Below are 26,161 nucleotides of genomic sequence, written 5' to 3'. Positions count from 1 at the left end.
AACCGGAAGTTAAAGCGCACACGCGGATTGTGAAACTAGTGCCGCTCTCCATGGCAACGCTTGTACATAACGGGCGTGGCTACGAACAGAGCGAGGCATGCGCACTAGGAAATCTGGAGAAAATGGCGGCGGATGCTGCGGTTGCTATGAAGCAGAGGAGAGAGAGGCTGTGACCGCAGGCCAGCAGCACTGCGAACACGGGTGAGGTGCAGCCGCTGCGTACACGGGACTCCTATGTGTGACCCCCCCTCCTGTATAAGACTCCTCTTCCTGTATAGGACGCCCCTCTCCTCTTCCTGTATAGGACGCCCCTCTCCTCCCGTGTAGGATGGCCCACTTCTCTTGTATATGACGCCCCCCCCATCTTCTGTATAAGACGCCCCTCCCTTCCTCCCGTATAGGATGCCCCTCCCCTCCTCCTGTATAGGACCCCCCTGTTTAGGACTCCCCTCTCCTCCAGTATAGGATGGCCCACTTCTCTTGTATAGGAGGCCCCTTCCTCCTGTATATGACGCCCCCCTCCTCCTGTATATGACGCCCCCCTCCTCCTGTATATGATGCCCCCCTCCTCCTGTATAAGACGCCCCTCCTCTCCTCCCGTATAAGACGCCCCTCCTCTCCTCCCGTATAAGACGCCCCTCCTCTCCTCCCGTATAAGACGCCCCTCCCCTCCTCCCGTATAAGACGCCCCTCTCCTCCTCCCGTATAGGATGCCACTCCCCTCCTCCAGTATAGGACTCCCCTCTCCTCCTGTATATGATGCCTCTCCTCCTGTGTAGGACGCCCCTCTCCTCCCGTATAGGATGGCCCACTTCTCTTGTATAAGATGGCCCCTTCCTCCTGTATAAGACACCCCTCCTCTCCTCCCGTATAGGATGCCCCTCCCCTCCTGTAGAAGACTCCCCTCCCCTCCTGTAGAAGATGCCCCTCCCCTCCTCCTGTATAAGACGCCCCTCCCCTCCTGTATAAGACGCCCCTCCTCTCCTCCCGTATAGGATGCCCCTCCCCTCCTGTATAAGACGCCCCTCCCCTCCTGTAGAAGATGCCCCTCCCCTCCTCCTGTATAAGACCCCCCTCCCCTCCTCCTGTATAGGACTCTCCTGTATAAGATGCCCCTCCCCTCCTCCTGTATAAGACGCCCCTCCCCTCCTCCTGTATAGGACTCTCCTGTATAAGATGCCCCTCCCCTCCTCCTGTATAGGACTCCCCTCCTCCTGTATAAGACGACCCTCCTCTCCTCCTGTATAGGTTTCCCCTCCTGTATAGGATGCCCCTCCCCTCCTCCTGTATAAGACACCCCTCCTCCTGTATAAGACACCCCTCCTCCTGTATAGGATGTCCCTCCCCCCTCCTGTATAGGACGCCCCCCATCTCCTGTATATGATGCCTCTCCCCTCCTCCTGTATAGGACGTCCCTCTCCCCTCCTCCTGTGTAGGACGCTCCTCTCCCCCTCCTCCTGTGTAGGACACCCCTCTCCCCTCCTCCTGTATAGGACGCCCCTCTCCCCCTCCTCCTGTATAGGATGCTCCTCTCCCCGCTCCTCTCCCCCTCCTCCTGTATAGGACGCTCCTCTCCCCCTCCTCCTGTATAGGACGCTCCTCTCCCCTCCTCCTGTATAGGACTCTCCTCTCCCCCTCCTCCTGTATAGGACGCTCCTCTCCCCTCCTCCTGTATAGGACGCTCCTCTCCCCCCTCCTCCTGTATAGGACGCTCCTCTCCCCCCTCCTCCTGTATAGGACGCTCCTCTCCCCCCTCCTCCTGTATAGGACGCTCCTCTCCCCCTCCTCCTGTATAGGACGCTGCTCTCCCCCTCCTCCTGTATAGGACGCCCCTCTCCCCTCCTCCTGTATAGGACGCCCCTCTCCCCTCCTCCTGTATAGGACGCCCCTCTCCCCCTCCTCCTGTATAGAATGCTCCTCTCCCCCTCCTCCTGTATAGGACGCCCCTCTCCCCCTCCTCCTGTATAGGACGCCCCTCTCCCCCTCCTCCTGTATAGGACGCCCCTCTCCCCCTCCTCCTGTATAGGACGCCCCTCTCCCCCCTCCTCCTGTATAGGACGCTCCTCTCCCCCTCCTCCTGTATAGGACGCTCCTCTCCCCCTCCTCCTGTATAGGACGCTCCTCTCCCCCCTCCTCCTGTATAGGACGCTCCTCTCCCCCTCCTCCTGTATAGGACGCTCCTCTCCCCCTCCTCCTGTATAGGACGCTCCTCTCCCCCTCCTCCTGTATAGGACGCTCCTCTCCCCCTCCTCCTGTATAGGACGCTCCTCTCCCCCTCCTCCTGTATAGGACGCTCCTCTCCCCCTCCTCCTGTATAGGACGCTCCTCTCCCCCCTCCTCCTGTATAGGACGCTCCTCTCCCCCCTCCTCCTGTATAGGACGCTCTTCTCCCCCCTCCTCCTGTATAGGACGCTCCTCTCCCCCCTCCTCCTGTATAGGACGCTCCTCTCCCCCTCCTGTATAGGACGCTCCTCTCCCCCTCCTCCTGTATAGGACGCTCCTCTCCCCCTCCTCCTGTATAGGACGCTCCTCTCCCCCTCCTCCTGTATAGGACGCTCCTCTCCCCCCTCCTCCTGTATAGGACGCTCCTCTCCCCCCTCCTCCTGTATAGGACGCTCCTCTCCCCCCTCCTCCTGTATAGGACGCTCCTCTCCCCCTCCTCCTGTATAGGACGCTCCTCTCCCCTCCTCCTGTATAGGACGCTCCTCTCCCCTCCTCCTGTATAGGACGCCCCTATCCCCTCCTCCTGTAAAGGACTCCTCTCCCCCTCCTCCTGTAAAGGACTCCTCTCCCCCTCCTCCCGTATAGGATGCCCCTCCCCTCCTCCTGTATAGGACCCCCCTGTTTAGGACTCCCCTCTCCTCCAGTATAGGATGGCCCACTTCTCTTGTATAGGATGGCCCCTTCCTCCTGTATATGACGCCCCCCTCCTCCTGTATATGACGCCCCCCTCCTCCTGTATATGATGCCCCCCTCCTCCCGTATAAGACGCCCCTCCTCTCCTCCCGTATAAGACGCCCCTCCTCTCCTCCCGTATAAGACGCCCCTCCCCTCCTCCCGTATAAGACGCCCCTCTCCTCCTCCCGTATAGGATGCCGCTCCCCTCCTCCAGTATAGGACTCCCCTCTCCTCCTGTATATGATGCCTCTCCTCCTGTGTAGGACGCCCCTCTCCTCCCGTATAGGATGGCCCACTTCTCTTGTATAAGATGGCCCCTTCCTCCTGTATAAGACACCCCTCCTCTCCTCCCGTATAGGATGCCCCTCCCCTCCTGTAGAAGACTCCCCTCCCCTCCTGTAGAAGATGCCCCTCCCCTCCTCCTGTATAAGACGCCCCTCCCCTCCTGTATAAGACGCCCCTCCTCTCCTCCCGTATAGGATGCCCCTCCCCTCCTGTAGAAGATGCCCCTCCCCTCCTCCTGTATAAGACCCCCCTCCCCTCCTCCTGTATAGGACTCTCCTGTATAAGATGCCCCTCCCCTCCTCCTGTATAAGACGCCCCTCCCCTCCTCCTGTATAGGACTCTCCTGTATAAGATGCCCCTCCCCTCCTCCTGTATAAGACGCCCCTCCCCTCCTCCTGTATAGGACTCTCCTGTATAAGATGCCCCTCCCCTCCTCCTGTATAGGACTCCCCTCCTCCTGTATAAGACGACCCTCTTCTCCTCCTGTATAGGTTTCCCCTCCTGTATGAGTCCCCTCCTGTATAGGATGCCCCTCCCCTCCTCCTGTATAAGACACCCCTCCTCCTGTATAAGACACCCCTCCTCCTGTATAAGACACCCCTCCTCCTGTATAGGATGTCCCTCCCCCCTCCTGTATAGGACGCCCCCCATCTCCTGTATATGATGCCTCTCCCCTCCTCCTGTATAGGACGTCCCTCTCCCCTCCTCCTGTGTAGGACGCTCCTCTCCCCCTCCTCCTGTGTAGGACACCCCTCTCCCCTCCTCCTGTATAGGACGCCCCTCTCCCCCTCCTCCTGTATAGGATGCTCCTCTACCCCTCCTCCTGTATAGGACGCTCCTCTCCCCCTCCTCCTGTATAGGACGCTCCTCTCCCCCTCCTCCTGTATAGGACGCTCCTCTCCCCCTCCTCCTGTATAGGACGCTCCTCTCCCCTCCTCCTGTATAGGACTCTCCTCTCCCCCTCCTCCTGTATAGGACGCTCCTCTCCCCTCCTCCTGTATAGGACGCTCCTCTCCCCCCTCCTCCTGTATAGGACGCTCCTCTCCCCCCTCCTCCTGTATAGGACGCTCCTCTCCCCCCTCCTCCTGTATAGGACGCTCCTCTCCCCCTCCTCCTGTATAGGACGCTCCTCTCCCCCTCCTCCTGTATAGGACGCCGCTCTCCCCCTCCTCCTGTATAGGACGCCCCTCTCCCCTCCTCCTGTATAGGACGCCCCTCTCCCCTCCTCCTGTATAGGACGCCCCTCTCCCCCTCCTCCTGTATAGAACGCTCCTCTCCCCCTCCTCCTGTATAGGACGCCCCTCTCCCCCTCCTCCTGTATAGGACGCCCCTCTCCCCCTCCTCCTGTATAGGACGCTCCTCTCCCCCCTCCTCCTGTATAGGACGCCCCTCTCCCCCTCCTCCTGTATAGGACGCTCCTCTCCCCCCTCCTCCTGTATAGGACGCTCCTCTCCCCCCTCCTCCTGTATAGGACGCTCCTCTCCCCCTCCTCCTGTATAGGACGCTCCTCTCCCCTCCTCCTGTATAGGACGCTCCTCTCCCCTCCTCCTGTATAGGACGCCCCTATCCCCTCCTCCTGTAAAGGACTCCTCTCCCCTCCTCCTGTATAGGACGCCCCTATCACCTCCTCCTGTAAAGGACTCCTCTCCCCCTCCTCCTGTAAAGGACTCCTCTCCCCCTCCTCCTGTAAAGGACTCTTCTCCCTCTCCTCCTGTATAGGACTCCTCTCCCCCTCCTCCTGTAAAGGACTCTTCTCCCTCTCCTCCTGTATAGGACTCCTCTCCCCTGCTTCTCTCCTGTACGTGACATAGACCCTCCCTTGCCGTATAACCTCCGTTTGTCTCATAGGCCGCAAAGATGTGAGGGGAGAGCGGCCCCCAGATCTGCTGCTGACAATGAGGTAGGACCCCCATCCCTGGGAGCACCAGCGTCTGTCATCCTCCCCCATGTGCGGTGCGGCACCTTTATCTGTGTCCCTCCCTGTCTTCCACAGGGCCCCTCTCTCTACCAGATCTGCAATGCCCCCGGCCGCTGAGTCCAGATTTGCGCGGAGTCGTCACCCGGCCGCCGTCTCCTCACAGTCCGCTGTACCCGGCCGGGCGATCACCTCGCTGAGGACTGTCAGCCAGGAGCGCTGCTCCCCTTGCAGCACACTCCTCCCCAATGGCAGCACTGCTCCCAAACTGCGTCCGTTGCCCCCTCCTCCTGTCCGGGAGGAGAGGAATAAGCCGGAGCGCGGACGCAGCAACCAGCGGGCGGAGACAGTCGGCAAGAAGGGACCACTGAAAGCCAATCACCTGATCAAAGTCACCGCTGCTGCCCCGGCTGCCACCAAACCGCCAACGCCTTCTCCGCGCCTGGCGATAGGGAGTCTCTCCAGGTCTAAATCCGTCAGCCACACGGACCTGAGAGAGATGACGGAGAGGGACAGCAGCAAGGGTCCGGCTAGAGAGAGGAGTGCGTCCACCAGCCGGAAACCGCCACTGGACAGTGCCGTGCTGAGGAGGAGCAGCTCCCTGCAGCGAGGCGGGGCGCTGCCCAGCCTGGAGAGGCAATGTATCACCCCAAAGAGACCCCCAAATGACAGCAAGACCCCCGATGTCAAGAGCCAAGAGAAGCCCCCGCCCTCTCCGGTGAGTATCCCACCTTCTGTGACTGAACCCACAACCCATGGCGATCCAGCATTCTCTGCCAGTGCATGCTGGGGGTTGTAGTTCCCCACACCATGTGTGCCTCATCACCGTCTCCTGGCACATTCTTGCCTCCTCCTGCTGCCAAGGTCGCCCCGTGTGCGGCAGCGTGCGCCCCTCCCCCCCAGCTAATTAATCCCCATGAGATGAGCCGTGAGGCACCTTGTATCGTCAGCCACAATCCGGATGAGGCAGCCACGCCAGCGCTACTCTAATCCCTGCAAAGGCTGCTGACAGCGGGCACTGCAGGCTGGCACCCGCACCATGCCCGGGCTGCAGGGACAGGGGCTGGTGGAGCTCCCGCAGAAGCTGCAGCGCACCTTGGCTGATCTGAAGCAGGTGGACATCTCCGAGTCTGTGGTCCATACGGCCATGATGGGTCTCTTACTGATGACCAGCGAGGTATCAGCAGCGCTGCCTGCCATGCCGTGATTGTAAGTCGTGCCTATACTGACCCCGCTGTCTCTTCTCTCCTCAGCCGACTCCCGTCCTCGGCTCCGGACACGTCGGACTGCGAAATCTAGGCAATACGGTGAGTGAGCTGTTTGTGTGTAAAGTGTGAGACTACAAATTTTAGCATGTCTGCTGTTCTGCACCCACCTCATTGCCACATGCAGGATGTTACACACCTCTGATCTGGACTGTATCTGAGCTGCTGATTGACAGCTCATTGTAGGGGGGTCCTGACTCCAAGGGGCTCTAGTAGTTTCTTGTATTACAGTCTCGTGATACTTTCCCTTTAATTGACTGCTGGATACAGCCATCTGTATCTGAGCCGACGTGTCTGTTTCCCACAGTGTTTCTTGAACGCCGTCCTCCAGTGTCTCAGCAGCACGCGACCGCTCCGAGACTACGTCCTCCGCCAGGAGTACCGCCACGAGCAGCCAGTAAGCAGCAGGACGTCGCAGGAACTCACAGAGGGTACGACATTCATGCACAGCCCCTCCCCCAGCACTACAATACCCAGGGCTGTAGAGTCGGGGTCTTTTTTGTTTTGGTGAAGTCGGTATAAAACGGACCGACTCCTAAAATATATAATACATTGGATGCAGTAATACAATTCAGGATGTGCTGTAAATGTTCTCATAAGAATTTGGGAAAGTCATGAAATGTCCTATAAATGTCTGTTCTGTTTCTAATCTAAAGATCTCGGCTTTTAGCTGAGATGAATCTGTGCTGCACTTTATGTCCATACTCAGTAGTGACCAGTGCTGTGGAGTCATAGATGAGATGAATCTGTGCTGCACTTTATGTCCATACTCAGTAGTGACCAGTGCTGTGGAGTCATAGATGAGATGAATCTGTGCTGCACTTTATGTAGATGCTCAGTAGTGACCAGTGCTGTGGAGTCGTAGATGAGATGAATCTGTGCTGCACTTTATGTCCATACTCAGTAGTGACCAGTGCTGTGGAGTCATAGATGAGATGAATCTGTGCTGCACTTTATGTCCATACTCAGTAGTGACCAGTGCTGTGGAGTCATAGATGAGATGAATCTGTGCTGCACTTTATGTAGATGCTCAGTAGTGACCAGTGCTGGGGAGTCGTAGATGAGATGAATCTGTGCTGCACTTTATGTCCATACTCAGTAGTGACCAGTGCTGTGGAGTCATAGATGAGGTGAATCTGTGCTGCACTTTATGTAGATGCTCAGTAGTGACCAGTGCTGGGGAGTCGTAGATGAGATGAATCTGTGCTGCACTTTATGTACACGCTCAGTAGTGACCAGTGATGTGGAGTCGTAGATGAGATGAATCTGTGCTGCACTTTATGTACATGCTCAGTAGTGACCAGTGCTGTGGGGTCGTAGATGAGATGAATCTGTGCTGCACTTTATATACATGTTCAGTAGTGACCAGTGCTGTGGAGTCGTAGATGAGATGAATCTGTGCTGCACTTTATGTACATGCTCAGTAGTGACCAGTGCTGTGGGGTGGTAGATGAGATGAATCTGTGCTGCACTTTATGTACATGCTCAGTAGTGACCAGTGCTGTGGAGTAGTAGATGAGATGAATCTGTGCTGCACTTTATGTACACGCTCAGTAGTGACCAGTGCTGTGGAGTCATAGCTGAGATGAATCTGTGCTGGATTTTTTTGTCCATACTCAGTAGTGACCAGTGCTGTGGAGTCGTAGATGAGATGAATCTGTGCTGCACTTTATGTACACGCTCAGTAGTGACCAGTGCTGTGGAGTCATAGATGAGATGAATCTGTGCTGCACTTTATGTACACGCTCAGTAGTGACCAGTGATGTGGAGTAGTAGATGAGATGAATCTGTGCTGCACTTAATGTACATGCTCAGTAGTGACCAGTGCTGTGGAGTCATAGATGAGATGAATCTGTGCTGCACTTTATGTACACGCTCAGTAGTGACCAGTGCTGTGGAGTCGTAGATGAGATGAATCTGTTTTGCACTTTATGTACATGCTCAGTGGTGAGGCCGTGCTGTGGAGTCGTATATGAGATGAATCTGTTTTGCACTTTATGTACATGCTCAGTAGTGACCAGTTGTCAGGAATCCCACCGCGCTGCCACCAACATGTCATGGCTCACCGGGAGGATACCTTTATCATCCCCACTACTCACACCAATTTGTCATAAACCGGGGTTGTTTGGTTGACCCTGGGTTTTTCTGAAGGGGATTTATCTATAACCCACTTCCCAGATCCAGTTTGGAACTTGCAGCTCTCTGGCGCCCACCTTAACCTCAGGTCAGTCAGGGTACTGCACCTAGGGTAATTAGTCGCCAGAAAGGCTGCCTGTTATGTATTGGCTATTGGGCACGCTGCAGCGAGGGCGATATAACTACTCCCACTCAGGCGGGAACAGTAATTCTCAACGCCGTCCGTAACGACCCGACCTATAAAACTGGCCCACTAGTTAACCCCTTCAGTGAACACCGTAAAAAAAAAACGAGGCAAAAAACACTTCAATATCATACCACCGAGCAAAAAGTGGAATAACACACGTTCAAAAAGACGGATATAAATAACCATGGTACTGCTGAAAACATCATCTTGTCCCGCAAAAAACGAGCCGCCATACAGCATCATCAGCAAAAAAATAAAGTTATACTCCTCAGAATAAAGCGATGCAAAAATAATTATTTTTTCTATAAAATAGTTTTTATTGTATAAAACCGCCAAAACATAAAAAAAAATCTAAATGAGGTATCGCTGTAATCGTACTGGCCCGAAGTATAAAACTGCTTTATCCATTTTACCAAACGTGGAACGGTATAAACGCCCCCCCCCCCCCCCCCACCCCCAACAGAAATTCATGAATAGCTGGTTTTTGGTCATTCTGCCTCACAAAAATCGGAATAAAAAGCGATCAAAAAATGTCACATGCCCAAATATGGTACCAATAAAAGCGTCAACTCGTCCCGCAAAAAACAAGATTTCACATGACTATGTGGACCAAAATATGGAAAAATTATAGGTCTCAAAATGTGGTAATGCAAAAAATATTTTTTGCAATAAAAAGCGTCTTTTAGTGTGTGACGACTGCCAATCACGAAAATCCGCTAAAAAAACCCGCTATAAAAGTAAATCAAACCCCCCTTCATCACCCCCTTAGTTAGGGAAACATAAAAAAAATGTATTTATTTCCATTTTCCCATTAGGGCTAGGGTTAGGTCTATAGTTGGGGTTAGGGGTGGGGCTAGGGTTGGGGCTACAGTTAGGGTTGGGGCTAAAGTTAGGGTTGGGGCTAAAGTTAGGGTTTGGATTACATTTACGGTTGGGATTAGGGTTAGGGGTGTATCAGGGTTAGGGGTGTGGTTAGGGTTATGGTTGGGATTAGGGTTAGGGGTGTGTTTGGGATAGGGTTTCAGTTAGAATTGGGGGTTTCCACTGTTTAGGCACATCAGGGCTCTCCAAACGCGACATGGCGTCCAATCTCAATTCCAGCCAATTCTGCGTTGAAAAAGTAAAACAGTGCTCCTTCCCTTCCGAGCTCTCCCGTGCGCCAAAACAGGGGTTTACCCCAACATATGGGGTATCAGCATACTCAGGACAAATTGGACAACAACTATTGGGGTCCAATTTCTCTTGTTACCCTTGGAAAAATAAAAATTTGGGGGGCTAAAAAAACATTTTTGTGGGAAAAAAATTATTTTTTATTTTCACGGCTCTGCGTTATAAACTGTAGTGAAACACTTGGGTTTTCAAAGTTCTCACAACACATCTAGATAAGTTCCTTGGGGGGTCTAGTTTCCAAAATAGTGTCACTTGTGGGCGGTTTCTACTGTTTAGGTGCATCAGGGGCTCTGCAAATGCAACGTGACGCCTGCAGACCAATCCATCTAAGTCTGCATTCCAAATGGCGCTCCTTCCCTTCCGAGCTTTGCCATGCACCCAAACGGTGGTTCCCCCCACATATGGGGTATCAACGTACTCAGGACAAATTGGACAACAACTTTTGGGGTCCAATTTCTCCTGTTACCCCTGGGGAAAATACAAAACTTGGGGCTAAAAAATAATTTTGCTCAGGCGAAGAAGAAACACAGCTGATCGGCACTGAAGGAGCTTTTGTGAATCAAAGCAGCTGCGGGGGAAAAATCCCAATAGAAGGCTGGACGGATCAAGCTTCCACTGAAGGTAGGGAGGTGCTTGCTTAAAGAATAGGATAATCCACATAGAAACAAAGAACTAAAGAAAGCAGCACTCACCCCAATTCTTCAGATGTGAACAAGTCCTTTAATAGGCATGGCACAATCTTCCAAACTTGGTACAGTACAGGCTACGGCATGAGAGGGAGGCGGTGCGGGAGGGTGCAGTGACGAGACAGACGACGGCCGTTTCGCGCGGAGGCGCTTCTACGGGTCCATGGACCCATAGAAGCGCCTCCGCGCGAAACGGCCGTCGTCTGTCTCGTCACTGCACCCTCCCGCACCGCCTCCCTCTCATGCCGTAGCCTGTACTGTACCAAGTTTGGAAGATTGTGCCATGCCTATTAAAGGACTTGTTCACATCTGAAGAATTGGGGTGAGTGCTGCTTTCTTTGGTTCTTTGTTTCTATGTAAAAAATAATTTTTGTGACGAAAAAAAAAAAAAAGAATTTTCATGGCTCTGCGTTATAAACTGTAGTAAAACACTTGGGGGTTCAAAGCTGTCAAAACACATCTAGATAAGTTCCATAGGGGTCTACTTTCCAAAATGGTGTAACTTGTGGGGGGTTTCAATGTTTAGGCACATCAGGGGCTCTTCAAATGCAACATGGCGTCCCATCTCAATTCCAGTCAATTTTGCACTGAAAAGTCAAAAGGCGCTCCTTCCCTTCCGAGCTCTGCCATGCACCCAAACAGTGGTTTACCCCCAGATTTGGGGTATCAGCGTACTCAGAACAAATTGTACAACAACTTTTGGGGTCCATTTTCTCCTGTTATCCTTGGTAAAATAAAACAAATTGGAGCTGAAGTAAATTTTTTGTGAAAAAAAGTTAAATGTTCATTTTTTTTTTAAACATTCCAAAAATTCCTGTAAAACACCTGAAGGGTTAATAAACTTCTTGAATGTGGTTTTGAGAACCTTGAGGGGTGTAGTTTTTAGAATGGTGTCACACTTCATTATTTTCTATCATATAGACCCCTCAAAATGACTTCAAATGTGATGTGGTCCCTAAAAAATATTGGTGTTGTAAAAATGAGAAATTGCTGGTCAACTTTTAACCCTTATTACTCCCTAACAAAAAAAAATTTTGGTTCCAAAATTGTGCTGATGTAAAGTAGACATGTGGGAAATGTTACTTCTTAATTATTTTGTGTGACATATCTCTGTGATTTAAGGGCATCAAAATTCAAATTTGGAAAATCGCCAAATTTTGTTTTTTCCATAAATAAACGCACGTTATATCGAAGAAATGTTACCGCTATCATGAAGTACAATATGTCACGAGAAAACAATGTCAGAATCGCCAAGATCCTTTTTTTTTTTTTTTTTTTGATTTAAATAGATTTTTATTAACAATATAAAAAAAAAAAAAAAAAAAAAAGAACAACAGAATGCCATTTACATTGCATTATATCAGATACACATTTTCTTACTTTAATAAACCCCAACATTACCCCAACTACCCCCCTCCCCCATAAGACAGCTCAGTCTCAATCTCCACCCCACCGAGGCATTATCTGCCTCATGTAATTTATCCTCTTCCAGGTCTTAGGAAACACGACGCCTATACTCCTCAATCCAAATCAAGCCAAGGAGACCATATTTTATTAAAGAGTTCTATTTTCCCCCTTTTACTGTACACCCCCTTTTCCAATTTTAGACCATGTTGAACATATTGGAGAAATTCCCTTCTCACAGGTGGTTCCGCGTTTATCCAGTTTCGTGCTATTACTTTCCTGGCCATGTAGAGTAGCCTAGCGATTGCAATCTTCCAAGTATTGTCAACTCCAATTTCTTCCACATATCCCAGCACACATACTATCGGGTCTCTAACAACTCTGCACTTATATGCTGCTTCAACCCGGCTCAAAACCACCACCCAAAAGGCAGCCAGTCTCGGACACGTCCACATCATGTGATATATTCCTGCCTTCTCACTCGCACACCTCGGACACCCAGAATTGGCACGCAATCCCGCTTTGTATAACACTTCCGGAGATTTATATACCCTATGCAAAATGTATAGCTGCGAGAGCCTATATGGTTCACTCAAGGATAGTCGCGGAACCCACTCCATCACCGATTCCCAGGTTTCATTTTCCATCGGCCCCACTTCTCTCTCCCACTTAGCTCTCGCCTTTATAGGGAAATCTAGCAGAAATGTGTGCATAAGGTCCTTATACAGAGTGGAAATAACTCCCCTTGTAGTACCCTCACCACACACATACTCCAACACTATATCATCTTGAACCCTGATATCAGCCTTCTTATTCTGAGCTCTAAAGGCATGTCTCATCTGCGCATACTGATATTCCCCTGTGGATCGCAAACCAAATTCTTCCTGCAATTGGGAAAAGGACTTCAGCTCCTGCTGCTGGATTATCTGGTGAACAAAGCAAATTCCCTTATTCTGCCATTCCATCAATCCTCCCAGGGCCTCAAAATCCTTTAAGTTGTGGTTAGACCATATCGGTGTGAATTTAGTCAACCCTGTAACCCCACGAATCTGCCTTAGTCTATTCCATAATTTACGAATCAGGAACAGGGTTGGGTATATTTTCCCCAGCGCGCCCAATGAGCCATCCTCCAAACACCTGGCCATCGGTCGTCGGTCCGTCACCTCTTCCAATAGCTGTTGTACTGCACTGGATGACGCCCCTCGCGCCCAGCCCTTCAAATGCTGGCTCTGGGCCGCAAGGAAGTATATTTCCGGGTTGGGCAAAGCCAAACCACCATCTTCCTTGGGTCGTTGAAGCGTCTCCAAGCTAATACGTGGATATTGTCTACCCCATATCAAACTTCTAAAGAGGGCATTAATCTGCCTGAACTTCCCCCGAGGGATCCAAATTGGTGCGTTATGCAGAACATAAAGAATTTTGGGCATAAGGACCATTTTAATAAGGTTTACCCTACCGACGACCGATAGATGTAGCTTATTCCAGGCGTCTACCTTTGCCTTGAGTACCCCCATAACAGGAGTCAAATTTCTTTGCAGAAACTCCGCCACCGGCACCGAAATCCATATTCCAAGATATTTAAATTGGGAAACCACCTTCAGCCTCTCATCCCCAACATCCTCACTCACATTCTCTCCTACGTCATCCACTCTAAAAAGAACCGTCTTATCCCAATTAATTGTTAGTCCCGACACAGTACCAAATCTCTCAACAATTTCAACGGCCCCTCTTAGTGAATTGTCTGGATCCTCCAGGAACAGCAAAACATCATCCGCATATAACGCTATTTTTTCCTCTACTTTGCCATACCTAAACCCAGGGACCCCATCCGACTGCCGAATCTTAGCAGCAAGAGGTTCTACAGCCAACGCGAACAGGAGGGGTGACAGCGGGCATCCCTGCCTAGTACCCCTAGCCAGCCCTATAGGACGAGATAGCTCCCCATTTACTCTAATTCTGGCGGATGGTAATGAGTACAACAGCTGTATCCAGGCCACAAACTGCGGGCCAAACCCCATACATTCCAGCACCTGCCAGAGGTACCCCCATTCGACGCTGTCAAACGCCTTGTGTGCATCTAACGATACAATCACTCTTCGACCACAGTTATCAGACTCTACCTGCAAATTTACATATAACCTCCGCAAATTGATCGCCGTTGATCTATCCGGCATAAAGCCAGATTGGTCCGAATGCACCAGACTCGCAATAACACTAGAGAGGCGGAGAGCCAACACCTTGGCCAGAAGCTTGACATCAATTGTTAGTAAAGAAATTGGGCGGTACGACTCCGGTTTCCCCAAGTCCTTATCCTCCTTTGGAATGACCACTATTATGGCCTCTCTCATAGAGGCTGGCAAGCGCCCACAAGACCTAGCTTCCTCCAATACCATTTTTAATCTAGGAATCAACACTTCTGCCAACCCTTTATAGATCTCAGCGGGTAACCCATCGACCCCAGGCGCCTTCCCATTGGCCATAGACATCAATGCCCGACTCAATTCCTCCTCAGTGATAGGGGCCTCAAGGCTCTCCCTATCTGCCTCACTCAGTCTCGGCAAATCCAGACCTTCCAAGAAAGTCAGTGCATCCTCGACCGATTCACCAACCCGAGAGGAATACAAATCTGCATAGAAGTCCGCAAAGGCTCTCAAAATTTCAGGTGTTTCCGTTATTTTACCTCCACTAGCAGAGTCCAAAGAGTGTATATATGAAGACCCTCTCTGAGCAGCAGCCACTACCGACAGCATATGTCCCACTGTTTCTCCCTCCTGATAGAACAATACCCTTTGGAAATCTCGTTTCCTCTCAGCTTTACCTAGCAGAATTTTTTCCAAATGATTTTGTGCGTTTTTCATTCTTTTCTCTGCCTCAGGGGTTCCCAGTGTGGCCATCCCATCCTCTGCTTCCTTCAACTCCTCAACTGCCGCTTTTTCTACCTCTCTCGTCCTCCGCTTACACCTACTAATGTCCCTAAACAGTAGTCCCCTCAGGTACGCCTTCATTGCATCCCAAATTGTAAGAGCGTCGGCGCTTCCATCATTTAAGAGAAAGAATTCCGCCACCTCCCGTCCTATACTTTCCAACTCAATACTCTGTAACCAATTAGGATGAATCTTCCATTCTCTCCCACTTAGCGAGCGAGCCCCCTCCAATCTAACCTCTACTTCAATTGGACTATGGTCCGACAAGGCCCTTGGCAGATATCTCACCTCCCCAACCAGTGTGTCCAAGATCCTGTTACCCAGAGCCATATCGATTCTAGAGAGTGTGGCATGTGCCGGTGAATAACATGAGTACCCTCTCTCCCCCACATGTCTAACCCTCCACAGATCAATCAAACCTATCTCCTGTATATAGGTGCCAAATGTTGTTATGTGTCCCTCCGACCTATTCTGAGTATTTTTATTTTTATCCCAATATTCATCACAGATGTTATTTAGATCTCCGATAATTATTAACGGTGTCGGTCCCCATTTTTCCACTCGCTCCATTACTTCTCTAATCTTCCTGCTAGAGTAGGGAGGCGGAATATACATCGCGGCAACACACAGCATCACTCCATACAGTATACACCGTAATAGTACATACTGTCCCTCCACGTCCACATATACCTTCACCTCCTCATACTGAACTCCCGCTGGAACCAAGATTGAGACTCCTCTTGCATACGTGGAGAAGGTAGAATGATATCCCCTCTGGATCCATCGTCTATTCAAAACATCCACTTTTTCCCTTACCAAATGCGTCTCCAGCAAGCATATCATTGAGGCCCTTTGGTCTCTTGCATATTGCAAACACGCAGCACGTCTAGATTTCTCCCCTAGGCCTCTCACATTCCAGCACAAAATCTTAAAACGGGTCCCCATCACTTGGCTCATCTTCACTATAAGTATCATCAATTTTGAGCTCAGGCTGTCTAACTACCCTCCCCCCCCCCCCCCCCTTCCCAACTCCCCCTCCCACCCTTCCCCCCTCACATCTAACCATTCCACCTCTTTCCAAGAGTGGGGCATCATCGCCCATAGCGAACACTCCGTTTGGCATTACCTTCCCAACCCTCCTCCCACCACTGTACATAACAGGATTTCAGACATTTTGAAAAATAACGTTCTCAAAACATTTTAACTTAGAATTATTTGCACACACAAGAAGCCTGCATACACTTAAAATATGCCGCATACCCTTCCTCCCCCTTTCCCAGCAACCATTACACCATCCCATTAACTTAATACAATCCAGCTCCCTTCTTCACCACCCATACCCCCTGGTTTGTCAATCACATGACTCTTTTCCAACTGACAGATAAGTAAACAACTTCAGACTCTTCCCACAGTTTCAGTCTCCTTTTCCTTTAAGCTTTTTAGCATTAATATCGATCCACTGGGTAGCGTCCTCCGGCTTCTGGAAAAAATGAATTTTATCAAACGCCACCACCCTCAGTCTTGCTGGGAACATCATGGAATACTGCACACCCAATTCCCTCAGCCGTCTCTTGATACCCGTGAACATCATCCGTTGTTTCTGCACCAGAGTAGAATAGTCTGGGTATATAGCAATCTTTTGGCCTTCAACTGTCAGATCCGTCATGTCTCTGGCCTTCCTCAGTATAATGTCTCTGTCTCTATAGTTTAGAATTTTGGCGAGCATGGTACGGGGATTCGCTCCAGGGACAGGTGGTTTCGGCGGGACCCTATGCGCTCTTTCTACCGCGAACACTTTTGTTAGCGCCATATCTCCAAATGTCTCTAACAGCCATTTTTCAATATATTCCGTTGGATTCCTCCCTTCAGCTTTTTCAGGGATGCCCACTATGCGAATATTATTTCTTCTGGACCTGTTCTCAAGGTCCTCATTTTTCGCAGCCAATTCAGCTATTGCTTGAGTGAACTTTTTCTCTGCTTTTTGCAGCTGCACTATATGATCTTCTGCAGTGCTCACTCTCTCCTCTACCTCCCCCACACGTTTGTCAATCTTCTGCATGGCTGCGTTTATCTGGGCTGTGTCCCCCTTAACCTCCTGTATCTGTATGGTCAGAGATTGTTTACATGAAGAGACTAGCGCAAAAACGTCTCTTAGGGTAGGCTCAGCTTCTGGCGCCATTTCCTCGGGTCCCCCTTCTGCCACCGCCATTTTACTCTCCTTTCTCCCCTGTTGTACCTCATGTTCTCCTGCTGGGCTCTCCTCCTCCTCCTCCTCTTCGGTATCAGCTCCGGCTCCCTCCTCTGCGGCCTCCGCTCTCGCAAACTGCTGGAGCTTTGCCGCTACCTCCATGCGCTTTCTGCATGCGGCGTTCTCCTTGTCTGCCTTTTCCCTCAAGTCGGCGCCATCTTGGATTGCGCCTGCATCCCCGGCTCCCGCGTCCTTCTGCCGTCTCCTGGTCATGTTCGTCGGTTCCAGCGCTACCGAACAGCACCGCCGGCCTCTCCAAGTCTCCCCGCAGCCAGTAAGCCCCCTCAGGGACCAAACAGCAGCGGCTCTGCAGGATTTTACAATATACAGCGGCGGGAGCTCACAGCCGCACGTCCGCTCACATGGACTCTCAGGCCACGCCCCCTCGCCAAGATCCTTTGAAGCTTCCAGAGTTATAACCTCATAAAGGGACAGTGGTCAGAATTGTAAAAATTGGCCCAGTCATTAACGTGCAAACCACCCTTGGGGCTTAAGGGGTTAACGGGTCCTGAGCCAACCCAGATTACTAGCGTAATTCACTTCAGAGGACGCGACCGTACACTATAGAGCAAGGAGAGACAAGCTAGTAATTTTATATTTTACTCCAAAAAAGGTAGGCAGTGTTTACAGAGGTATAAAAAGATATTATAAAGAAGACAAATATCATATGTACAATAAAATTACAAGTAAAATGAGATTAACATTGAAAAATCACTTACATTTCTTTGCTATCTTATCTCATGGCCGACCGTTTGCTGTGGGTGGATGGTCGAGCATATATCCATATGCATCACCCCTGTATAGCAGCTAGATCCCAGACAAAGGCACGTGAATACAGCTGCTTCACTCAGTTATTTCCTAGCCTAAAACCAAAGCCCTCCCCCTGTGGTGACCTCACTTAGAGGCTGGATACTCCCCTGTCTTAGCAGTATGAAAAATCATCATCCCACATATCTTGGCGTAGGAACCTCGTAGAAAGACGACACCCTGTGGTTATGCTCAGCGTGCCATAGGGATTTGTTTAAGTATAGACATGGGGTGGCTGGGTGACCCAGTTCCGTAGTAATCCGTTTTTCAATTGTGCTGGTTCTGGAACCTAGAAAACTCACTGGCTGATAGTTCTACCGAAGCCCATGTCAAAAATGTATTTGTCCCACTTCTATCAGTAATCGGTGCTATGATATTTACATTAACCAAGACAAAGAAACTTGGTTTTTTTTTGCCATGTGCTTCAACTTGTACTTTCACTTTGAAGTTATATAAATTCTTGAGGGAGGGGGAGAAATGAAGGGTTTTGGGTTACACACACACACACACACACACACACACACACACCAGAGTGGGAAGAGGTGGGTCAGAAAGGCCCACAGCCTGTGTATGAAAAGCCAGTGTACTTTTAGGTAGATACTCGAACATGGCATGTTCACATTATCGTGACACCAGTGCTGTGGAGTCGTAGATGAGATGAATCTGTGCTGCACTTTATATACATGCTCAGTAGTGACCAGTGCTGTGGAGTAGTACATGAGGTGAATCTGTGCTGCACTTTATGTACATGCTTAGTAGTGACCAGTGCTGTGGAGTCGTAGATGAGATGAATCTGTGCTGCACTTTATGTACATGCTCAGTAGTGACCAGTGCTGGGGAGTCGTAGATGAGATGAATCTGTGCTGCACTTTATGTACATGCTCAGTAGTGACCAGTGCTGTGGAGTAGTACATGAGGTGAATCTGTGCTGCACTTTATGTACATGCTCAGTAGTGACCAGTGCTTTGGGGTCGTAGATGAGATGAATCTGTGCTGCACTTTATGTACATGCTCAGTAGTGACCAGTGCTGTGGAGTAGTACATGAGGTGAATCTGTGCTGCACTTTATGTACATGCTCAGTAGTGACCAGTGCTGGGGAGTCGTAGATGAGATGAATCTGTGCTGCACTTTATGTACATGCTCAGTAGTGACCAGTGCTGTGGAGTCGTAGATGAGATGAATCTGTGCCGCACTTTATGTACATGCTCAGTAGTGACCAGTGCTGTGGAGTCGTAGATGAGATGAATCTGTGCTGCACTTTATGTACATGCTCAGTAGCGACCAGTGCTGGGGAGTCGTAGATGAGATGAATCTGTGCTGCACTTTATGTACATGCTCAGTAGTGACCAGTGCTGTGGAGTAGTACATGAGGTGAATCTGTGCTGCACTTTATGTACATGCTCAGTAGTGACCAGTGCTTTGGGTTCGTAGATGAGATGAATCTGTGCTGCACTTTATGTACATGCTCAGTAGTGACCAGTGCTGTGGAGTAGTACATGAGGTGAATCTGTGCTGCACTTTATGTACATGCTCAGTAGTGACCAGTGCTTTGGGGTCGTAGATGAGATGAATCTGTGCTGCACTTTATGTACATGCTCAGTAGTGACCAGTGCTGTGGAGTCATAGATGAGATGAATCTGTGCTGCACTTTATGTAGATGCTCAGTAGTGACCAGTGCGGGGGAGTCGTAGATGAGATGAATCTGTGCTGCACTTTATGTACACGCTCAGTAGTGACCAGTGCTGTGGAGTAGTACATGAGGTGAATCTGTGCTGCACTTTATGTACATGCTCAGTAGTGACCAGTGCTGGGGAGTCGTAGATGAGATGAATCTGTGCTGCACTTTATGTACATGCTCAGTAGTGACCAGTGCTTTGGGGTCGTAGATGAGATGAATCTGTGCTGCACTTTATGTACATTCTCAGTAGTGACCAGTGCTGTGGAGTCATAGATGAGATGAATCTGTGCTGCACTTTATGTACATGCTCAGTAGTGACCAGTGCGGGGGAGTCGTAGATGAGATGAATCTGTGCTGTACTTTATGTACATGCTCAGTAGTGACCAGTGCGGGGGAGTCGTAGATGAGATGAATCTGTGCTGCACTTTATGTACATGCTCAGTAGTGACCAGTGCTGCTGGGGTCGGGAGTCAGGAAAACTGAGCGGTCGGGGGGGAATTGGGGGTTGGCTTACCAAGTCCACAGCCCTGATAATACCACCCCAACGTGGCGCTGTTATTACCATTCACTTTTGCTTTCAGCCTTTGCTGATGTCATCGCATCATTATGGAGCACCGAGGCTCCGGACGCCGCAAACCCAGCACGACTACGAACCATATTTCAGAAATACGTCCCGTCCTTCACAGGGTACAGGTAAGAGCGGCATCCCATGATGTAATTCTCAGGTGATGTTGCCGCTGATCACAGTGATGTCACCTCTGATCGCGGTGATGTCACCTGTCATGTCTCCCCAGTCAGCAGGATGCTCAGGAATTTCTGAAGTTCTTCATGGACAGGATTCACACAGAAATCAACAAGAAGTGCAGGAGAACTCCCAGCATCCTCTCTGATGTTAAGCGTCCCATGTCTGTGGAGCCCAACGACTTTCTCAGGTAAGGGAGGATCTCTGTACTTCAGGGGTCCATAGGGTGGGTCTGTCTGTATTTTAAGGGTCCAAGGGGCAGAGCTGTCTGTATTTTAGGGCGTGGCAGTCTGTGTTTCAAAGCGGGGCAGTCTCTGTTTCGACGTGTGGGGGTTGGGTGGTTTGTATTTCAGGGTAGTGTGGAGCAGTCTCTATGTTTTGGTGTAGTGTCGGGGCATGGCTGTCTTTGTGGTTGGTAATAGTGCATGAGCTATTTCAGTCCAGGCCAGTGCCAGTGCAGTTTGTTTCAATCTAGTCCAGGGCCAGTGCAGTCTGTTTCGGGGTACTGCAGAGGGCATGGCAGTCTGTGTTTTGGAGTACTGCGTGGGCGTAGTTGTCTGTTTTGGGGTACTGCCGGGACAGGGCAGTCTGCTTCGGGGTACTGCAGGGGGTGTGGCAGTTTGTGTTTTGGGGTACTGCTAGGGCAGGGCAGTCTGTTTTGGGGTGCTGTGCGGGACGTGGCAGTCTGTTTCAAGGTACTGCACGGGGCGTGGAAGTCTCTGTTTTTCAGTAATGCAGGGGGCAGGGAAGTCTCTTTGTGTTGGGGTACTGCGGGGGGTGTGGAAGTCTCTGTTTTGAGGTACTGTGGGACATCTCTGATTTGTCGTACTGCTGGGGCAGAGTATTTTAGGGTACTACGGGGATGGGACAGTCTGTTTTGGGGCTCTTTGGGGGCGGGGCAGTCTGTTTTTGGCCTACTACGGGGGGTTTTGAGGTACTGCGGGGGCAGGGTAGTCTGTTTTGGGGTACTGCAGGAGCTGGCAGTCTCTGTGTTTTGAGGTTCTGCCGGAGCGGGCAGTCTCTGTGTGTTGGGGTACTGCAGGGGCGGGTCAATCTGTATTTTGAGGGTACTGCAGGGGCGTCTGCGTTTTGGTGTACTACAGAGCGGCGCAGTCTCTATTTTGAGATACTACGGGAGCAGGGCAGTCTCTGTTTTGGGGTACTGCAGGAGCGGGTAGCCTCTCCGTTTTGTTGTACTGCGGGGGCAGGGCAGTCTGTTTTTGGTTGCTGGGGGCAGGCAGTCTCTGTGTTTTGTTACTGCAGGAGCGAGACCGTCTCTATTTTGGGGTACTGCGGGGGCACCTCTTTGTTTTCTGGCACTGCTGGGGCTGGGCAGTCTCTGTGTTTTGGGGAATTTCAGGAGCGGGACAGTCCCGGATTTGGGGCACTTTAGGGGAAGGGCAGTCTCTGTGCTGTTGGGTATTGCAGGGTGGGACACTCTGTTTTTGGATACTGCGGGGATTGGCAGTCTGTGTTTTCAGGTACTGCAGTGCCAGGGCAGTCTCTGTGCTTTGGGGTACTGCAGGGGGAGGGCAGTCTCTGTTTTTGGGTATTGTGGGGGTGCCTCTCTGTCTCTTGCGGTACTGCAGGGGCGGGTCAGTCTGTTTTGGGGTACTGTGGGGAAGTCTCTGGGGTACTGTGGGACAGTGTCTGTGTTTTGGGGTACTGTGAGACGGTCTCTGTTTTTGGATGCTGCGGGGACGGGGCAGTCTCTGTTTTCGTTTTTTGCGAGGCGGTCTCTGACTTGTAGCTTCCTTTTTTCTTAGTGATGATGAAAGAGCTAATCAGATGTGGAAGAAATACCTGGAGCGCGAGGACAGTAAGGTGGTCGGTAAGTCACTGATCAGATTGTCATGAGGAGCAGCATACCTATCTTGTTGTCAGTTTACAGCTTGTTTTGCACTGCATTCAAAGCCAAAGCTGCATAATGATTTTCAATAGTTTAACGGTTGTGATTGCAGCTGTGGAGGTGAGTGGAGTGATGTATACAGCTATTCTCTTGGATCTCCTCTCAGGTTGCACTCTTGCAGTATCTGGACTACAAGTCCCAGCATGCCCCTTTGACTCATTGACTGTGGCTGTTTCCTCTGTAGATCTCTTTGTGGGTCAACTGAAGAGCTGCCTGAAGTGCCAGTCCTGTGGCTACCGCTCGCCGACCTTCGAGGTGTTCTGTGACCTGTCCCTTCCCATCCCCAAGGTGAGTGAGAGCTTTAAGGGCAAGCCCACCCCTTACAGAGTGGGTCAGTGCCAGGTGGGGCTCTTACAACTTCCTGACAGTGGGCTGTGCTCTGTAACGCCCCCCAGAGGCTGTCCCATGTCCTGCAGCTCTACTGTCCAAGATAGGACTGCTGGCAATGTCTGTGCCGTTACATAGGACTGCAGGTGACATCAGTGGTGTTACACAGGACCGGTTGGGTGGTGTTGTGTCTCAGCTCTGCTACCTCTGTGCTATGATCAGCGTGGTGTTAACCCCTTGTTCCTGTCTTCTCTTCGCAGAAAGGCCTTAGCGGGGGGAAGGTCTCCCTCCTGGACTGCCTCACGCTCTTCACCAAGGAGGAGGAGCTGAATTCAGAGAATGCCCCGGTAATGGTGCGGATGCTGCGTACACATAACGAGGCCGGTGCTGTCACATAGTAATCATATAATGGTCTCTGACAGGTCTGCGACCGCTGCCGGCAAAGGACAAAAAGCACAAAGAAGCTGAGCATCCAGCGCTTCCCCCGGATCCTCGTCCTTCGTATCCTGCACACGTGCAGTAGAGGGCGCTGATCGCCTCTGCTTATATAGTGCGCCACCTACTCACGGGCACCAGCGTGTCCATCTCTGCCGCCATGTTTCTTTCCCTTAACCTTTTACCCCAGATCTGAACAGATTCTCCACCACACGGTTCTCCATCAAGAAGTGCTCGGTGTTTGTGGATTTCCCACTGCAGAGACTCAACCTCAAGGAATTCGCCAGCGAGAAAGCTGGTACGGGGGAGGGGCGGGATCTGGACTCTCACTTGTGGGATACCCCGCTCATCCCTCCTCGTCAGGATCCGCAGTCTTAGTGTCAGGTCTCATGTCCGGATTAGGATTAATAAATGAAGTTCCCGAACCACGCAGATTACTGAAGAAAGTCACCTGCAGCCTTGCGAGTCTGAGACGAGCGAGGAAATGCACACGTGTATGACCATACCATTGGGCTAGTCTGTCCTGCCCCATGGTAATACAGGGGTTAATGTCCTTCTACCCACGGCTCTGGTGTGACGGAGGGGGAATCACCTGGTGCTCTGGTGTGACAGAGGGGGAATCACCTGGTGCTCTGGTGTGACGGAGGGGGAATCGCCCAGTGCTCTGGTGTGACGGAGGGGGAATCGCCCAGTGCTCTGGTGTGACGGAGGGGGAATCGCCCAGTGCTCTGGTGTGACGGAGGGGGAATCGCCCAGTGCTCTGGTGTGACGGAGGAGCAATCACCTAGTGCTCTGGTTTAGCGGAGGAGGAATCGCCCAGTGCTCTGGTGTGACAGAGGGGGAATCGCCCAGTGCTCTGGTGTGGTGGAGGGGGAATCGCCCAGTGCTCTGGTGTGACGGAGGAGCAATCACCTGGTGCTCTGGTTTAGTGGAGGAGGAATCGCCCAGTGCTCTGGTGTGATGGAGGGGTAATCGCCCAGTGCTCTGGTGACCCTGTGCCAGTGGAGCTTGCACCCTATTGCTGTTGCAGTGCTGACTTTACATTATTTTGCAGGAAGTCCTGTGTACAACCTTTATGCTCTGTGCAATCACTCGGGCAGCGTGCATTATGGACACTACACGGCCTACTGTAAGGACCAGTCCGGATGGTTCCTCTATAATGACTCCCGGTCAGTCCTGTCTCCTTCTCTTCCATCTTTAGCTGCCCATCAGACCGCAGGAGTAATGTCTCCTTCTCTTCCGCAGGGTCAGTCCAATCAGCGAGGGTCAGGTGCAGTCCAGCGAGGCGTACGTCCTGTTCTACGAGCTTGAGGACTCCAACCTAAAGAAGTGAGAAGCTCCTCGGGGGCAGGGCTATAATGTCAGCTGACAGGTCAATAAACCAATGGGAGTGGTCGCTGCTCTCCATTTGATAGAAGCAATAAAGACTCAGTCACACTGGACTGGAGACTGTAATGTGGACTTTTTGTGGGACCACGAGGGTGCGTGTAGCCTTCAGGTCAGGACTGATCGTACCTCCCCTGTGGAACTACAAGTCCCAGCCAACTCGGAGATAGCTTTACTGTTTACTAGGATTGGAGCCAAAATAGAGAAACTGCACCTTTACAACCAATATGGCTGCCATTACCGCTCACACCCAGCTTTCCCAAAGCCCGGAAAAGCAACCAGTATGGCTGCACCAGGGAATACTGCTGGCTGCTTTGCCTTTTACAGGAGTGTGGAAAAGCTGGATGAGCCCCAAAATTGGCATGCTGACTGTCTCCCAGCTCTCCCACGATCAGGAAAGAAGAGGATGACTCAAGGACTGGTGCATACTGGGGGTACTGGTACATACTGCGAGGGCCGATATCTCATTCCTGAGGTATGTGCGGCCGTGTCCATCTCTGTGCTCCCCCCCCCCCCCCACATGAAGCTCGCACCCGTCTGTCATCTACTAACTATATTTTTGGTACAAAGAGTTTCTATATGAAACTCTGAGATGTCAGCTATCAGGGTGACAAAAAGTAAATGTCTCATTCATTCCAGAAACGTCTCTGTGTGGTCACTGAGCACGGACACCACTATCACAGGACCACCGGGGCAGCACTAACCAGGAAATCCCGGCACCGCAAGTATGTGCTGCCCTGAATATTATTTTTCAACCCAAGAATCAGTGTCCTGCGTCCCAAATATTCTGCCGCCTGAATGTCATTGTCCCGTGCCCCAAATATTCTGCCTCCCTCCCCCCCAAGTGTATGTCAGTGTCCCGTGCCCCAAACATTCTTCACCTCGAGTGTCGGTTTCCTGCACCCCAAACCAAATATCCTGTCCCTTTAGTGTCAGTTTCCTGCACCCAGTGTCACTGTTCTGCACCCGAAATACCTTGCACCTCAAGTGTCAGTGTCCTGCACCCCAAATATCCTGCACTTCGAGTGTCAGTATCCTGAGCACCAAATATTCTGCACCCCGAGTATGTGTCCTGCACCCCGACGTGTCAGTGTCCTGCGCCCCAAATATGCTGCACCCCGAGTGTGTGTCTTGCACCCCAAATATTCTTCACCTCAAGGGTCAGTGTCCTGAGCCCCAAATATCATGCACCCCGAGTGTGTGTCGTGCACCCCGAGTGTGTGTCCTAAGCCCCAAATATCCTTCACCCATGTGTCAGTGTTCTGCACCCAAATGTTCTTCATCTCGAGGGTCAGTGTCCTGAGCACCAAATATCTTGCACCCTGAGTGTCCGTATCCTGAGCACCAAATATCCTGCACCCCAGTGTCAGTGTCCTGAGCCCCAAATATCCTGCACCTCGAGTGTCAGTGTCCTGAGCACCAAATATTCCTGACGTGTCACTGTCCTGTGCCCCAAATATGCTGCACCCAGAGTGTTAGTGTCTTGCACCCTAAATATTCTTCATCTCGAGGGTCAGTGTCCTGAGCACCAAATATCCTGCACCCTGAGTGTCAGCGTACTGAGGACCAAATATCCTGCACCCCAAATATCCTGCACCCCCAGTGTCAGTGTCCTGAGCACCAAATATCCTGCACCCCCAGTGTCAGTGTCCTGAGCACCAAATATCCTGCACCCCCAGTGTCAGTGTCCTGCACCCCATATATCCTGCCCATCTAGTGTCAGTTTCCTGCACCCAGTGTCACTGTCCTGCACCTCAT

General features: G+C 51.1%; 1 protein-coding gene across 3 annotated transcripts; it reads left to right on the top strand.

Moving 5' to 3' along the window:
- Positions 1-86: 86 nt before the first annotated feature.
- USP21 (ubiquitin specific peptidase 21) lies at positions 87-25,042 on the top strand. Of its 3 annotated transcripts, none has more exons than XM_069728845.1 (14): positions 87-201; positions 5,032-5,083; positions 5,177-5,816; positions 6,352-6,405; positions 6,671-6,794; positions 20,186-20,297; positions 20,399-20,536; positions 22,113-22,177; positions 22,440-22,543; positions 22,843-22,929; positions 23,005-23,083; positions 23,208-23,315; positions 24,072-24,186; positions 24,263-25,042. In XM_069728845.1, the coding sequence occupies exons 2-14, from the start codon at positions 5,079-5,081 to the stop codon at positions 24,348-24,350; spliced, it is 1,719 nt and encodes a 572-aa protein (XP_069584946.1). In that variant the 5' UTR covers positions 87-201; positions 5,032-5,078; the 3' UTR covers positions 24,351-25,042. The 3 variants fall into 3 exon arrangements, with proteins under 3 accessions (XP_069584946.1, XP_069584945.1, XP_069584947.1); XM_069728844.1 differs by having other exon boundaries at positions 22,843-22,935; XM_069728846.1 differs by having other exon boundaries at positions 98-201; positions 4,957-5,083.
- The last annotated feature ends 1,119 nt before the right edge of the window (positions 25,043-26,161 follow it).

Source organism: Ranitomeya imitator, chromosome 1 (genome assembly GCF_032444005.1).
Source record: "Ranitomeya imitator isolate aRanImi1 chromosome 1, aRanImi1.pri, whole genome shotgun sequence".
Taxonomy (NCBI): Eukaryota; Metazoa; Chordata; class Amphibia; order Anura; family Dendrobatidae; genus Ranitomeya; species Ranitomeya imitator.
The sequence above is the reverse complement of the archived record's forward strand: the minus strand, read 5'-3'. Positions and strand labels throughout refer to the sequence as shown.

Excerpts from the sequence above, each read along its gene's own strand:
- USP21 (XM_069728844.1), top strand. Across the intron at positions 6,406-6,670 it reads TGCGAAATCTAGGCAATACG|TGTTTCTTGAACGCCGTCCT; the intron begins GTGAGTGAGCTG and ends TGTTTCCCACAG. Across the intron at positions 20,537-22,112 it reads GAGCCCAACGACTTTCTCAG|TGATGATGAAAGAGCTAATC; the intron begins GTAAGGGAGGAT and ends CTTTTTTCTTAG.